The sequence below is a fragment of the Corticium candelabrum genome, chromosome 17 (genome assembly GCF_963422355.1).
Source record: "Corticium candelabrum chromosome 17, ooCorCand1.1, whole genome shotgun sequence".
Taxonomy (NCBI): domain Eukaryota; kingdom Metazoa; phylum Porifera; class Homoscleromorpha; order Homosclerophorida; family Plakinidae; genus Corticium; species Corticium candelabrum.
In genome coordinates this window covers 4,699,506-4,716,943 of record NC_085101.1, presented here as the reverse complement: position 1 = coordinate 4,716,943, position 17,438 = coordinate 4,699,506, and the positions used below count along the sequence as shown (strand labels likewise).

General features: G+C 39.1%; 3 protein-coding genes across 3 annotated transcripts; all 3 read right to left on the bottom strand.

The window, feature by feature from the left end:
- Positions 1-139: 139 nt before the first annotated feature.
- Positions 140-6,197, bottom strand: LOC134192889 (protein zyg-11 homolog). The gene is made up of 17 exons (XM_062661644.1): positions 5,232-6,197; positions 5,022-5,174; positions 4,654-4,712; positions 2,695-2,766; positions 2,573-2,639; positions 2,451-2,507; positions 2,287-2,397; positions 2,183-2,230; positions 2,080-2,121; positions 1,968-2,016; positions 1,531-1,601; positions 1,428-1,472; positions 1,290-1,357; positions 1,094-1,229; positions 967-1,019; positions 652-749; positions 140-598 (listed from the first exon to the last, which is right to left on the bottom strand). Exons 1-17 carry the CDS (start codon positions 6,195-6,197, stop codon positions 435-437), a joined length of 2,259 nt encoding a protein of 752 aa, XP_062517628.1. The 3' UTR covers positions 140-434.
- Positions 6,198-7,528: 1,331 nt separating this feature from the next.
- On the bottom strand, positions 7,529-12,238 carry LOC134192989 (protein zyg-11 homolog). The gene is made up of 17 exons (XM_062661762.1): positions 11,259-12,238; positions 11,044-11,199; positions 10,923-10,981; positions 9,957-10,028; positions 9,826-9,892; positions 9,703-9,759; positions 9,531-9,644; positions 9,426-9,473; positions 9,332-9,373; positions 9,216-9,264; positions 8,728-8,798; positions 8,621-8,665; positions 8,488-8,555; positions 8,288-8,423; positions 8,165-8,217; positions 7,896-7,993; positions 7,529-7,844 (listed from the first exon to the last, which is right to left on the bottom strand). The coding sequence occupies exons 1-17, from the start codon at positions 12,225-12,227 to the stop codon at positions 7,690-7,692; spliced, it is 2,259 nt and encodes a 752-aa protein (XP_062517746.1). The 5' UTR covers positions 12,228-12,238; the 3' UTR covers positions 7,529-7,689.
- A 616-nt stretch (positions 12,239-12,854) lies between these two features.
- On the bottom strand, positions 12,855-17,418 carry LOC134192983 (bifunctional coenzyme A synthase-like). The gene is made up of 9 exons (XM_062661743.1): positions 16,659-17,418; positions 16,217-16,345; positions 15,981-16,157; positions 15,864-15,930; positions 13,904-13,968; positions 13,757-13,841; positions 13,595-13,692; positions 13,367-13,513; positions 12,855-13,188 (listed from the first exon to the last, which is right to left on the bottom strand). Exons 1-9 carry the CDS (start codon positions 17,415-17,417, stop codon positions 13,120-13,122), a joined length of 1,596 nt encoding a protein of 531 aa, XP_062517727.1. The 5' UTR covers position 17,418; the 3' UTR covers positions 12,855-13,119.
- Positions 17,419-17,438: the final 20 nt, after the last annotated feature.

Here is a 17,438-nt window from a genome sequence, read left to right as displayed (position 1 = left end):
CCGAGTGCACAAACTTGCCCGTATGCGAGGTCCCGGATGTTATACATTTTAATAGTGAGTAAATTTACTATTTAATTAATACTAATACTACCGTTATAATATTTATAAAAGTACTCTGATGCTCTCAAACATTACACGGAAGAGTTTCAAATATTATGGTCAGACATATGCACATGGTCAGCTCATGATCAATTGCAAGCCTCGAGTAACATCAAGTTCTCTTTACAGCTAGTGTAGCAAGAAAACAGCAAACGTAGATATGTAAGGCCTCAAGCTCGAGTAAACAAGAGCACTTATCGATGCACTTAATGTACGTTATAGAACACCATATAAACGTATCCAAGGCTCGTACGCAAACATCCAAAAGCATTAAAATGTTACTGTGTTTGTCACACACATGTTACTGTGTGCAACCTTGTCCCTCACTTAATTAATCAAGCAGTGCATGGGTCCTCCACAGCACTCAATATTTTGAAAGCTAAACTCTGACAATTCCATGGTACTCCTTGACTGCACATCATGTCAGTGCTTAACTTGAAATATTTCTTAATAATTGGAATGCCTTGATCAGCAATCAACATTGGCACATAACGTTCATCTACCAAGCAATTGCAACTATAGAATGCATCAAACATATAAAGTAAGACTTACCATTAAAGTAGCACAAGTTAGCTATTGTCCAGAGAGCGTAAAGATGTATGGCAGAAACCTCTGACTCCTCTAGTAATGTCAAAAGAGATTTACATGTTCTACAAAAATCAAAACATATATAGTACAGTAACTGCATGATATCTACTTTGTCTTCATCACATCATTTGTAACGTTACAATCAACTGCTTGCAAACACAAATGCATATCTTTCAGTTCAGTTATGTGCACAGTCTTTCAATTCTATGTTTGTCTCAAATGCAACCTCAGTCAAAAGCTACCCTAACAAAAGGTCAATAAGTAGGACTTTTGTTTTACCTGTAACCACAACCAATATCACAGGGTATAGGCCACTCTTGTATTTTATGTTCCTACAACAAGAGCAACCCAACAAACTAAAATAGACCGTAATCCACAAAATAAAGCAATACAGAATACGTCTCACCACCAACTGCAGAGCAGCACAATACGATATACAATTGAGAGTCCAGTTTTCCTCACCCTCCATGGCCAAGTTTACTAGACCGTGAGCCGAATAAAATTTAAGTTCTACTGATGTTTCTTCTTTCTGTAACATGTCTCTGCCCAACAGCACAAATCAAATATTAATAACACAAAAGTAGAAATCTCTCACAACTTACACAAGTTGTGAGCAGTAATCATCACGCATGAGACACATTCGACATGATGAAACTTCCAGAAGATTGCCCTAGCAGTAAATATCAACCAAAGAAATATCTAAATTTACGTGAACACTACACACACTGATGTTTTCATACCAAACCACCATGAATTCTCAATCGAGTATCCTCATCCAAACATACCTGAACACAATCACATAGTTATTTTAAAAAATTACTGAAGATTTTCAATATATCTTACATAAAACAGAGCGAGCATATCTTCAACAAACGTGCCACTTGCCAGAAGAGAGCAGTTTGCAACATTCTCATCTATGCAATAGATTACTAATCACAAATTGACTGCTTGTCTAGACTCGGACTGTTTGTCTCGGACGGCCAAACTCAACCTGACCCCACGTTTCGGAATGATCAAACTGGTGTCGTGTCAATCGGCCCGTTACAAACATGTGGACAGATGAAAGCGGGGGTTGGCGTATTATAGTATAGGATCTTTGATTGTGTGAATACTAGAATGTCCGGGTAACTTTGGCAACAACAGTCATGCATCTGTCGCCAAGATTCAGTCAGCTTTTGGTAACAGAAATTTTACATTTGGATGTCCTTGCTAATTACATTTACTTCAATACTATAATTTGCTTATTGTAAACAGCAACATCAAGCACTCACTACACTGACCTGTGAAGCTACAAATTATACCCAATGCACGATCCAGCTCATCATCCTCCTACGGTTACAACAATGATCAAACAACAAACTTCAACAATTTATCCCAACTTTGCCATCACACCAATCTTAATGCACGCTTCTCACTAACAATATTCTTCATCAGCTGTAATGCATACATTATAACGTTACATATTGCAGTCTCACAAACAGTAACAACACAATACTGTGCAAACTCCAGTCTTTCCAATGGTAGTTCTTCCATTAGTATCAAGCTAAATATAGTGAGCCTTGTAACAAAAAACATAAAATAGCGTGAAAACAATTGTACTTTGTAGATGAAAGAATGAAGAATGCTAAGAGCATTGACACGCATAGACACTGAGTCATACTGAGAGACATTTGAGACAATCATCTCTGCAATGCGTTCCAGTTCATATTTCTACAAAAATGAAACTGGCCAACAAATATATGTAATAGCACAACTGTTCACACCTCTGTACAAATCATCTCACAAGCAGTTGACAAAAATATGTAGCAGTTTGTATGCAGCTGCACAAATGCACACAATACATAACTCTTAAAAATCAACAAAACCATTGGCATGCAACAATTACTTGTTCAAAAGAAAGAGAAGAACTATATGGTAATTCTAAAAATGACAAAATTTGGTCTACACAAGACCTAGTAAAATGCAGAATAAGAAGTATGCAGATTAATATTGTTAGAAAACATATGCCTCTGAAGGTTCCTTGTTTGATGTCGATTATTGTCTCTCCACAAAGCTGGAAACAAGTAAATCAAGCAAGCACTAAAACAACAAACACAACATAGAAAAATATCAGATCAGCTTCTTACATTACTATTATTCTTAAGTTAAACACTGACATCATTAATTAATCACAGCAATGTAATTACTGTATAATTTGAATATGCATACATACAGATACATAGACACACAGACAGACAGACAGACAGACAGACAGACAGACAGCTAAAAATATTGACAGAATAGTTTGTAGTAATGACTCTGTAGATGTTAGCTACAAACATCAGATGGTTGTTCGTTAGAGTTTTTCTTCTATGACCACTATGGTCATTTATCTTGAACTCTTAGTGTTATACGCAGCCTTTTCTGAATTAGCATTGACGTTTTCAATAAATGTTCTTTGACAGACAGGCAGACACAGACAGACAGTTAGATTGTCGAATATAGTCTTCCAGGTCCTTTGGGCTTTGGAAATATGTTTAGAGAATGTATTTGACTTTTGGGAACACTATTAGCGATTTGTAGTTTGCATTTCATTGTAATGGTTGCGAATTATGAAAATATACTACCATTGACAGACTGACAGACAGATCTAATCATGCGAGTGCTATCAGGCTAACTTTAGAACACCATCTCAAAAATATTTCCAAGTTGCCGGATTTGTTGCCTAACACAAAAAAGTTGCAACATCGGCTAAAAACAGAATATGTACAATCAAAAGCAGATCAGTTGATTGAAACTGATTCTAATCGAGATGCAGTACAATTGCGTTCAATTAGAGGTAAAGGAGCAGGAGTATGGTTAAATTCCATTCCAGTTTCAGAGAAGTTTGCACTTTCATCTGGCAATTTTGTCTTGGCAGCTTCTCTCAGATTGGGTCTACCTTTGTCTTTACCACCTTGGGCCACTAAATGTGAATGTGGAAAGTCACTAAATGTTGAAGGGTACAATTTACTAACATGCAAATTGGGTGGAGGCCCAGCTTGGTCTCACAATAAATTATTCTGTTGTTTTGTGCTGGTCTGAATGCCTGAGCAGTCTACAATTCCAACATCAACTCAAACCAAAAGATAGATATACCACATCCAACAATAGAGCAGACATTGTTGTGTTTGACTCAACGTGTGGGGGAAATGTTGAGCTTGATGTGACCCTTGCTCATCTCTGGAGCCAGGACATTCTGCGAAGTGCAGCAACTATGGATGGAGCTGCAGCAAGAAGGAGAGAAGACATCAAACATAGCAAATATTCTAAAGAGTAGCTGCCTGGAGGGTACACTCCTACCCTTATCCACTAGTTTTTGAGCACTTTGGTGGGTGGGGAAAAGAAGCATCAACGTTCCTCAATAAATTTTCCAAACTATAGAGATGAAGAAGGAAGAAACAATCCCTCAGATTTTAAGACACAATGGAGAAGACGCTTGTCAGTACAACTTCAGCGTTGCAATGCCTCGGTGTTGGCTAGAAAGATGATGAGAGTAACATATGGACAGAAAGCTGGCCAGAGTCTAGGTCCAACTTTCAATTCAGTGAACTAAATTTTGGTTTGTAGGCTCTGTAGGGGAGCTTTATAATGCTACTTGTTATTTGTGTAATTGTAATTGTAATCGTAGTTGTGACACTTGTTGTTCATTAGCTATTACTTTAGTTTCACCTGTATTAGCTTTGATGTATAAAAATATATGAAAATTTGACAGACAGACAGATAGACAGACAGACAGAAACAGACAAATACAAGCAAACAAACAGAAAAAGACAGATAAACCAACACACAACATGCACACACACACACACACACACACACACACACACACACACACACACACACACACAGCAAACACAGACAGACAGTCAACAACTAACAAGTAAGTATAAAAATAGAGTCTGACCAACAATAACAATAGCCAATGTAGTTAATGTCAAAGTTCACCTTGCTGTAAGTCCAAAGAAATGTTTGTTTGCATGCATCTTCATCAACAACACAACTGTCTACAAAAACAATAAAACAATAACCAACTACATCGAGCGATCGCCTCTCTACATGCGGAACTTGTGATTATGCATTGCAAGCTAGAGCCTCCGCATGCAAAATTGCAATTTGCATGCGATTCGCATGCGAAACCTTCTAGAATGTGCGGAATTCATGCGAACGTATCACGTTCGCATTCGAAACTCGTGCAAGCTAGTCTCCGCATGCGAAATCAGCCAATTCGCATGCGTAAACGACATTCGCAAGAGACTCGCATGCATGTGATGCATATAGGGTATTGTCTAGCCCACTAGACACGCACACAGCACCTGAGCTATGTCTGATTCATCACTGCTAATCATGCCATTCTTCAAATACTCAAACATCTCTCGAAGACACTCAGACATAAATTTCCCCAAAATATGATAATGTTGAGTCAGCAAAGTGGCAACAACCTGCTTGACTGTTGACAGTCCAGTTACCTATATAAAACGTCAACTAAATTTGTAGTAGTTACGAATCGAAAACAATATACTAACTGTAAGGTGATCAGGATAGACGTCAGTCTCAGAAGCACAAGATGTCCCCACAAGACCAAGAAACTTCAAATCTGCACCTTTAGCGTTAACAAGTACTTCCGCCTGATATGGATAGACAAGAGTACATGACAGATCAACTGACTGAAGTGCTGGCATCGATATCATCGAAGCTATTAGTTCATCGGGAATGTGTCTTGCTGAACCCTTGTAACATGACACATCAAGATGTTGAAGTACACACATGTTCTTGAGAGTTCTACAAGCATGTGGTAAAAATCGAGAATCCATGTCTTGTAAATTGAGATAGCGAAGTGTCCCAGACAAATGTGAGATAGCCAAATTGTCAAAGGGCACTTGTGCTAATTCAAGAACCTCCAAACTTCTCATATTCCCAAGAGCCGCGTTTAAATCAGCTTCCAGAATGTTTGTTCTGCTAAGGTTCAAAACGCGAAGCTCACAAAGACTAGCAAGACACGGAAATCCACCACTAAATGCATACGAGAGATTCATCTTTCTCAGTTTCAGTATTTTCAATGCAAAAGTATTCAGATATTTTGACATCTCTGAGATAGTGCATGCACTAATCCTCCAGCTAGAATCAATGCTCAGTTCCGTTAATGTGTGCTTTGCAAGTCCGCAAAGAATGAAATTTATTACATCAGACAGAAGACTGGCAAGGCGCTCTGATAGACGAGGAAGAACAACTCGTGTGAGACAACATTTTTGAGTATCCAAGAAAGGGTTCAGCCACTTGAAAAAATGTTCCGGACCACGGTTGTGGCAGTGCCGCAGTATAGATTGCAGCAACACGTCAGCAATAACAGGAGGAAGGAATACATCAGGAAAAGTTAGTACAAACGGTACGTCTATGTCGTCGCCTCCTTTAGTATACGATGTCTTGCCACATATTAAATCAAAGGATTTCACAACAGCAGCAACGCTGAGATCTGAGAGAGTCGAAACCATTTGACTCGTACAAATATGATATCAACGAGTTGGTACTTTCTGCACGTGATGGGTGGTTCTTACGCAACCCATGCATCCCCAAGAGACATTTGTTAGTACTGTACGCGAATAGTGCATTTACGTATACTGTATGATGGATACATCTGGATTTCGAACATTACACTTGATCAGAATGTGTGAGAGTTTCCTACTATATCAGCTGTATCTCTAGGTGTTCATCTTTTGGCTTACCAATGATATTAATAGATGATTGAATTGCCATAAAAGTCAAAGCTTAATTTTATAATTAATGCAAAATTCAAAACAATTTTGTATTGCAGGGATCAACCCATAAATAATAATTAAGAATGTCAAGGTGTACTGATGACTTTAAAGTGTCCAGCCACTTGCAATCTGACTACAATGTGTGTGTGTGTGTGTGTGTGTGTGTGTGTGTGTGTGTGTGTGTGTGTGTGTGTGTGTGTGTGTGTGTGTGTGTGTGTGTGTGTGTGTGTGTGTGTGTGTGTGTGTGTGTGTGTGTGTGTGTGTGTGTGTGACAGAACTGCCAAAGTAGTCTGTCCACTGCAGTGGTGACAGAATCTCAGTTGAATTTGAGTTCATCATGAATTCATTTATTGTAACAGCACAAGACTGGGGTCTGACTGTCAGTTTAGAGAAAACTAGGGCATGGTTTTGGCAATTATTTGTCCCTGGTTGGAGGTGGAGTAGAATCAGTACAAGTCAATGGAGGTGTCATCGAAATAGTCAACAACTTTACATATCTTGGGAGCTGCATCTCTACAGATTGTAAAATTGAGGAGGAAGTTTCCGTTAGCATTGGTAAAGCATCAAAAGCTTTTGGATGTTTGCGTCACTCAATTTTTCGTAATGGAACTGTATCTGTACATACAAAATGATCAAGGTGTGTGTGTGTGTGTGTGTGTGTGTGTGTGTGTGTGTGTGTGTGTGTGTGTGTGTGTGTGTGTGTGTGTGTGTGTGTGTGTGTGTGTGTGTGTGTGTGTGTGTGTCCTCACTTCTGGCTCAGTTTTGTCCTCGATCATTACGGGTGTGTATCTACAAACTACTTGGCGTACATACTGTATAAATAAATTTCTACTACAACAGTACTAAACTCACAAAAAGGGTTTCAACTACAGACACATGCATACACAGCACAAGTCAAGTATATAGCTAACTGACTCTTGTACTAGTCAACTGACAAAATGTATTACATACTGTAGTGCTCTTTATCGTTTAGCGAGAAAACAACAGAAGTGTGGTGTAGATATGTCAGACTTCAAGCTCATGTGAAGAACAGCACCTATGGATTTAAAGAAGTGGCCAAATGGCAATCGATTAAACACCACATTTAATTAATTAAGACCACAGTTATCAATTCTACAATATCGTGTATAAAAGTATCAAAGGTTCATACACAAACATCCAAATCACTACCAATGTTATCACGTTTGTCACACACATGCTACTGTGTGCAACCTTGTCCCTCACTTAATTAGTGGTCATCCACAGCACTCAATATTTTAGATGCTAAACTCTGACAATTCCACGCTACTCCTTGATTGCACATCGTGTCAGCGCTTTCGTTGAAAAATTTCTTGACAATTGGAATGCCTTGATCATCGATCAACATCGGCACATAACGTTCATCTGCCAACAATCACAGCTAAAAATGCATCAATCGCAAATAATATGATTTACCATCATAGTAGCAGAAATTAGCAATAGTCCAGAGAGAATATAAATGTACGGCAGGAACCTCTGACTCCTCTAGTAACGTCAACTGAGATTTGAATGTTCTACAAAAATCAAGATACTACTAATTGATATCAACTTTGACTTCATGACGTCATCAATAATGTTGCAATCAACTGCTATAAACCACAAACTGATGGTAAGTTTTTTATTCTAAGTTAATTATGCAAAACCAACCTCAAGAACTATCTGTCAATAACTAAGGTTACATGTACCTGTAAGCACAACGAAGATCGGAGGCTAGAGGCCACTCTTGTACTTGACGTTCCTACAACAAGACCAAAACCAACCAAACTTAAACAAACCTAAAATCTAAATCAACGCATAATATGTCTCACCACCAATTGCAAAGCACCACAATACGATATACAATTGAGTTTCCAGTTTTCCTCACCCTCCATGGCCAAGTTTACAAGACCGTGAGCCGAATCAAACTTAAGTGCTAGTGTTGTTTCTTCTTTCTGTAAAATGTCTCTGTCCAACAGCACACATCAAATATTAATAAACACAAAAGTAATAAAAAAACTCACAAACTTACACAAATTGAGAGCAGTAATCATCACGCATGAGATACCTTCGACATGAGGGGACTTCTAAAAGATTGCCCTAAAGGTTAGACAAATATATCCAATTTATGTAAACACTACACAATTTCACTAATGTTTTCATACCAAACCACCATGGATTTTCAATTCAATATTAACATGTGAATATACCTGAATACAATCACACAGTATTATTGAACAAATAGTTACTAAAGTTTCAAATCATGTGTTACATTAAACAGAGCGATCATGTCGTCAACAAATGCGTCGCTTGCCAGAAGACAACAGTTTGCAACATTCTCATCTATGTAAACAAAGATAATCGCAAACGGACTGCTTGCTAGAAAATTCATGGCATATTGAAACTGTGTGCAAATGTCTTGCAAACATTTTTACAAACATGCTGTAACACATGGTGAGTCAACTATAAAAATTACAATTTTACCTGAAGCAGTTACGTTTAAGATAAACCATTTAGCTGCTAAATATCCACAATTTAAAGCCATAAATTAATATTATAATGAAATCTATTAGATGCCATATTCATCTCACTAAATATGATCATCAACTGTTGTTAACTATAAGTGTCTGTCTTATGAATGACCAAACACATATTACTAATATACGTTTGTCAATAAAACACAAAAATCTAATCACGATTTCTTCAATAACTACAAATTGTTCAGAGTAGACAGCAACATCAAGCACTCACTATACTCACCAGTAAGGCTCCAAATTGTACTCAATGCATGTTCCAGCTCATCATCAACCTATGTTAACGACAGTAACAGCATAACAGATTTTTGGCTAATTTATCAAATAAAATTGCAATTGTACCAATTCTGCAACAAGCTTCTCCTTGACAATATCCTTCATCAGCTACAACACAAGCGTTAAATATGAGAGTTTCATAAGCAAGTACATACAATACCGTGCAAACTCCAGTCTTCCCAACAGTTGTTCTTCCATCAGTGTCAAGCTAAAATAGACAGCCTTAATAATACTACAGTAGACACACAATAGTATACAATCGTACACTATAGACAATAGAACGAAGAACTCTAAGAGCACGCCTACGCATATCAGTCACGGGGTCATACTCATGAACATTTGAGATGATCACTTCTGCAATGCGTTCCAGTTCATATTTCTATATAAAAAAACATCCAACTGACTGACAAAGAAACATACAACACAACTGTTCACACCTCTGTACAAATCATTTCATGAGCGACCGACAAAAATATGTAACAATTTATATGCAGCTGCAAAAAGAGATGCACATAATGTACGTAATACTTGAAAATCAGCAAACCACTGGCATCATTTACTTGGGCATGAAAAGAATTATAGGAGGTTGGTGATTCCAACAGCAGCAAAATTTGATCTGCACAAGACCTAGTAGTATAATAGATCAAAATAAGATTAGAAGTGTGCTGACTCAAATGGTTAGAAAACATGCCTCTGAAGTATACGTGTTTGGACTCGATTATCACCTCTCCACAGAGCTGCAAATAAGTGAATCAAGCAAGCACTGAAACAACAAAACAAAACAATAAGCAGATAAATGCAACAAATACAGACAGACAGACAGACAGACAGACAGACAGACAGACAGACAGACAGACAGACAGACAGACAGACAGGCAGACAAACAGACAGACAAATAGACAAAGAAGACAAACAAAGCAGCACATGTCCAAGCATGCAACACACACACACACACACACACACACACGCACACACACACACACACACACACACACACACACACACACACACACACACACACACACACCTCTCACACTTATCTCTACAACAATAAATGAATAGAGAAGCACATTACAGCGCTAAACCCTCGGCCGGTGTATGTAAACACATATCTCGTCATGTGATAATGTTTTGCATACTGAGGTTCTTAAATTTAGCCCAACCCACTTGTCTCAGCTAAGGTTTCCAGTGCATTCATCTAGCTAAACAAAGTACAAAGCGTCTCCAGACTTTCATACTTACAGGTCAGTTGCTTTGTCCGACAAACAGACGCACTGTCATTAGACAATGTACGTTCCCCTTCGCAAATTCCCGTAGAGCGCCAAATTTCTGTTAAAGATGACACTAAAATGACACTAAAACGACTAAGATAATCCTTATGTAAAGCAAAGGGCTAAACACCATGTACAGAATGGATGCCTGATGGCAGAATGCTCGTTAGCAGCTACCAAACAAAGAGAGGTGGAGCCTTATGATGACATTACGTTTGTCTATTGGTCGGTAATGACACCATTCTCGTCTAATGGTCAGAATAGCTTCATTTGCATCTACGCTAATCGAGTATAAATACGGTCGTACAGTCGCGTCGGACGACTACTATACCCTTAGCCTGGATATCCGGGCCTTGGGTAACAATGTAGTTATCGTTAATGTTCACCTTGCTGCAAGTTCAAATGAACGCTTGCTTGCATGCATCTTCATCAACAACACAACAATCTATACAAAAATAAAATAATTATCAACAATTGGTTAGTCCATTGCAAGCTATTACACAGCACCTGAGTTATTATATCTAATTCGTCACTGCTAATCATGTCATTCTTCAAAAACTTAAACATCTCTCGAAGACACTCAGTCATGTACATCTCCAAAATGTGATAACGTTGAGTCTGTAACGTGGAGACAACCTGCTTGACTGTTGACACTCCCGTTACCTACACAAAAACCTTATAAGCATACACACAGCTACAAATCAAAGTAAGTATACACTAACCGTGAGATGATCAGGATAAACGTAATCATATGATGTCCCCAACAGACCAAGAAACTTCAATTCTACACCTTTACTCTTTCTAACAAGTACTGTAACCTGATCAGGGTCGACAAGGGTATATGATAGATCAACCGACTGAAGTGCTGGCATTGATATCATTGAATCTATTAGTTCATCGGGAATCTCTCCTCCGGAATTCTTGTATAACGATAAATCAAGATGCTGGAGTACAGGCATGTTCTTCAAAGTTGAAGCAGCATGTGATAAAAATCGAGAATCCACGTCTTGTAAATTGAGATAGCGAAGTGTCTCAGCAACATGTGAGATATCCAAATTGCCAAACGGCACTTGTGCTAATTCAAGAACCTCCAAATTTCTCATATTCTTAAGAGCTGCGTTTAGATCAGCTTCTCCAATGTTTGTCCCACTAAGGTTCAAAACACGAAGCTCATAAAGACAAGCCAGATACGGAAATCCACCACTAAACGAGAGATTAATGTTTCTCAGTTTCAGTATTTTCAATGCAAAAGTATTCAGATATTTTGACAACATTTTTGAGATAGTCAGTGCACCAATCCTCCAGCTAGGATCAATGCTTAGCTCCGTCAGTGTGTGCTTTGCAAGTCCGCAAAGAATGAAATCCATTACAACAGGCAGAAGACGATCAGGCTGTGGACGTCGAGGAAGAACAACTTTTGTGAGGCGACACTTTTGAGTATCCAAGAAAGGATTGATCCACTTGAAAAGATGCTCTGGACAACTTTGGTAGCAATGCCGCAGAGTAGATTCCAGCAACACGTCAGCAACAGCCGGAGGAAGGAAAACGTCGGGAAACGTTAAATGCTGACCATCAGTAACTAATGCGGACGGTACGCCTTCGCTTCCTTTAGTATACGACGTCATACAACATATAGAATCAAACGATTTCACAACAGCAGCAATGCTGAGATCTGAGAGAGTCGACGCCATTCGAGTGCAAAGCCTTGCAAACCTAGGTGATATCAACAAGTTTGCAATCCCAACATCATCGGCAAGCGTCATCTATGTTTCGTTGAATTCTTGTTTATCCATGTATACTCATTACTGTATATGTAGACAGATGGTCTACATCTGGATTTTCTAAAGTTAATGCAAACAGATATGATCATGATTGTCTACTATCTCACAATTATATATTTACAGATCAGATCAGAATGCAAAGAAAAAGATTCCTGCATCAGATGTCTATTTGATTTATTTATTTGTTAGTTGATATATCTATCCAAAATATTCAAAGTAACCATGCAGACCCAGCTGAGTATCTATCACCTACACATACACATCTACCCTAAACATCAACAGCATTAGACCAGCAAACTATAGATGTTACCTATTGTTTTAGTACAGTAAAAACATTTGCTGGATTTTCTAATACTTATAGTTCCAGCATGAGATTCTATTGCTGCAAAGTTCATCAGGTAGCCTCAAACTTCCAGACCAGAGAATGCGTGCTCTCGGGTCTAGAGAACAGAGAATAAGTGCTCTTGGGTCTAGAAGTTTAAGGCTATAGATGTTCACAGCTGATCGATGATACCGTATAAGACATTAGGTCTAAAGTGTTATTAACTGTTGCGTGATGTGCTAGGTGTACATAACTTATTGGTACTACAATGAGCAATGCTATTTTTGAAGACCACAAAATCGTAGAATTGTAGAATGATTGTTGCATCATATTTTTGAAGGCCGCAAAATCGTAATTGTAGAATGACTGTTGCATCATGATGCGGTATATCATTCCAAATTTGTACCAGTTATTCTTGGCAGTAGAATTCATAAGCACTGTGTAGTTACTGACAAGTTGCCAGAGTGACAATTCTGCAGTTCATAGCCTCGCCTGCTGACTCTGAAACGCTGCAACTCTTTCCTGCAATTCAGACATCGCAACAAGCACCTGCAATGCAGAACAACGATTCAAACTGAATATGACAAACTGATACAGACAAATAGTCTACAATCTTGTGTGCGTTTGTTTGTTTGTGTGTGTGTGTGTGTGTGTGTGTGTGTGTGTGTGTGTGTGTGCGCGTGCGCGCAGCAGACTGATGCACATGCATTCCCACACAACACCAGACCTGCTGTTGAGTCTCGTTCCTCTCCCAAAGACTTGACAGAACAACATCAGCCTTTTTCACTCGCTCCAAGTTACTCATCTGCGATTCTAAACGCCGTACAACTTCCTCCTCCGAGATCCCATCTCGTCTCATGACCCTCCTAACAGTCTAAATAAAAACAAATACCATGACCCCACCAAATAGTGTCAACATGTGTAGTACACACTACTCTATATCTATGTCACTGACCTCATCATGAGGTATGATGGTTACCCATACTTCATGTACATAACGATCCCACCCAGCTTCAAGTAAAACAGCAGCATCAAGAACACATACTTTCTTACCTAATACAACAGTGACAATCATTCTACAAGTGGGATACTACCCGAGCCTGTTCACTCACATTACCTTCAGTCGCGTACTTTTCTATGCTTTGTTCTGCTAGTCGAGCAATCTCTGGCCACACAATTTCACATAGTTGCTGAAGCTTTGCCTGCACAAAAGGAAGCGATGTAGTCAGCAGACCAAAGTCTTGATAAGTTTAAACAGTCCAACTTTCTCTTTAAACACGATAGCTCCTAGCGCCTTCCTATTTATTTGACCGTCATCAGACTTCACATCTAGAATCACAGAGTTTTATGTTTGTCTGTGTGTCTGTGTGTCTGCCTGTCTCAATAATATATATTTCATAAATTGAACTAATACATGGGAATATGCTAATGGGAAATTAAGTGACCCAGAAGGGTCATACACTACAAACTAATGTCTGTCTGTCTGTCAATCACATATATTTGAACTTATATCTATGATACATTTTGCAATGCAGGGTACTATGTACTGTCCAACTACTAGTAGCGTTCATCAACTAAACTATTAAAGCTAAAATTGAAACTTGTGTAAAACAAAATGAGGACTACACTTAAAACTACAGTGTACAAGCAAAGCCTCCAGTACCAGCTAGTGGCTGAAGAACTGGGTGGCGAAGAGATCACATCTGTTGCCTTCAAACAGCGAAGATAGCTTTTTAGAGATGACTCTAGCATTACACTTCTGGAGCTAAATAGAAAAGCGTTTGGACCAGAAGTCGATAAACTCCACAGCGTTTGGTCGTCCCACTTTGTCCGATGACTTCTTTGATAATTTGCATAGGAGTTTCCACCCATCAATCCCCCAAGCTCCAAAATGCTCCATTACCAGTGGGGTTACAGTGGCAATTATGCCACCGGGTAATTGCTGTTTGCTGTATTTCTCTTTCTTTCTGTCTGCTCTCCTCTCTGCAGCGGCACCACTAACACTAGCAGATCATGGAAAGATGTCACTACTCCATGGGTGGGCAAGGGAGATATCTAAGTCAACGTTGTTTCCAATGTCTGAGTCAAAAATACGATGTCTGGTCTGTTGTCTGTAGTTGTATAACGACTCCTCGGCTCCCTGCGGTGGTGGATATGCAACCCACGGAAACAATCAGACCAGACGGACGGAATCGATTCGCGAGACAATTCTGTCTGTCTGTCTGTGTCTGTCTGTCCATCTGCCCGTTAATATCAGTTGTGAACAGTGATAGAACGTAGAACATTGATTGTGTAGAAGAAAGCACTATTGCCAACACAACGCTTAATAAAATATTTATGCCATATATGGTAAACACAATATCCGGTTAAAGCATTGTAAACTATTCAGTATTCAAAGCAGTGGTCGTAAAGTTGTCATTTGACAACTAACTGACTTCACGTGGCAACCAATTATTCCAGCAAGGTTGCCATTCGGACGACTAGAGTCACTCAAGTTATGATGGACCCAGTGAATTTCTGTTTCTATGCTGTAGAGTAGAATAGTATAATTACTCAGAACAATCAGTATCATTGCTTGATATTTATGAAATATATGTAACAGTCCCAAACTCCTTAGCGACTGGAAATTTTGTAGGGTTGCCAACGTGACGACTACGTCTGCCATAAAATTTTGAACACTGCTATTACAGTACACCCTCGATTATCCAGACCTTGATTATCCAAACAATTTCTGTGTCTCCCAGCCGTTTGCATCGAAGAAACAGAAAGATCAAAGAACAACAAAGAAAGACATCTGTTTAGGATATTTTCTTGGCACTCTGAGTTGAGTATGAATTACGTTAAATGTTATATCCAAGAAATTTATATGTTGATGACTCTTCTGGTGACATGAATGCACAGCAGTAAGTGTGGAAACAGAGTGTGGTCTTGTACAGTGTAGGGATCAACTTTTGACTACTTAGACACTCGATTATCCTGACTTTTAACCAGTTTCCAAGTCCAAATAATCAAGGGTGTACTGTATTGCTAAACACTATAAGGCTAGCTACTACTGACTACATAGCAATCAAATTACATTATAAAAATTATGTTATCAATCAATTACATAGTAAATAATGGAAATTTCATATGCAAAGAATTGCCTGTTCACTTTCTCAATATTTTGCAAAATCAATAAAATTGAAAGATCGCTACAGTACAATGTGTTTACATAAACAATTAACCTGATCCAAATGTTTCGATCACTTTTGTATAAGCTTCAGTTTCAGGAAGATATGCATCATGGCCAAGCTAACAACATAAACTAAGACAAACGTTTGATAAGAATCAGTAGTCAGCACCTTGTCACAGTCAATAATGCCTGCTCCTTCTGCTGACATCATCTTAGCAATAGATGATTTTCCACTCGCTATGCCGCCAGTTAGACCAATTACATACACCTGGAATGCTGTCGTCTTGACTACAGATCTCGATTCAATGTTTCTTGATCGAAGCCAAGGCAATACATAAGAGTGCTCCTACTCATGATTGACACGTTGTTGCACAAACATTGCTAGAGCATTTCAACTTGGCTCACTGATGTAGGTTGGCGAAGGTGGCCGAGACTTTGCCTTCTCATAAAACTGGAGCTTAACTTCTGACCAGCTTCATGAGACTGTGGCGTTGTCATCAACTCTACGACTTCCAGTGTAAGTGGATTTAGACCCTTTCAAGGAACTGGTGAATCAGAATATTACACATGCAAAATACATGCACAAATGCACCCCACACACACACACACACACACACACACACATGAACGCGCGCGCGCGTGCACACACACACACACACACACACACACAAACACACACACACACACACACACACAGACAAACAAACAAACAAATGCATGCACACACACAATCACAACTTATGGACATGCAAACAAATAGACTGACAGACAAACTAATAGCAAGTAAAAATTAAATGCTAAAGTAACACAATAATACACACAGCACGTACATCCTCCTTTTCCTCACTTTTTTCTCACGAATCTGATTCACCTTCTCTCCGCCTCTGGCCGTTTCCTGACTGACAACAAGACACTCCAAACTCTCGTCAGTAGCTGTCGGTCCTAGAGGCTCAAATATTGCCACAGTCTCACACTTCACACCTGAACATACTTCATTTGCAAACTCAACTACAGACTTGGCACGAAAATCGTAAGGTTCAATAAGCTCCTCCAGCAGCTTTCCACAAACAAGCGGTCCATCACTAATTCCCACTACAAGTCGTTCACTGCAATGTAAAAGAGCAGAACTCAGCAAATACTTGTGACCAGTGTGCAACCGATCAAATGTACCACCAAGAACAACATTCCTAAACACTCCGAACGAAGACTTAATGTCACTAAAGAATGTGCCCTCGTCCATTTTCCCCTCCAAATGAGTAACCGACAGAGATTTTGATCCAAACAATTTCCTCACTAATTCTGAAGAGTTTGGATCTGTGATGATTACATCTGGGTCATACTGCAGCTCTGACGTCATATTTTCAGCTAAATTTAGCGAAACTCTGACGTTTAAGTCCGGATGCTTGTTACTGGCAGTTGAATAGACAGACGACATAAATTCAAAAATCGAGCTCCTTTTTTGCTTTTCATCTGTCTCACTAGATGGCAAGAAGAAACCGTGAGGAATCACGTAAAGTGCATGAACCAGCTTCGAAGAGGCAACAGACAACGCCTGTTGCACTAATCTGGTGGTTGCACGGACAGACAACAACAAGACACAACTCATAGCCGGGACTTGACACTTAGC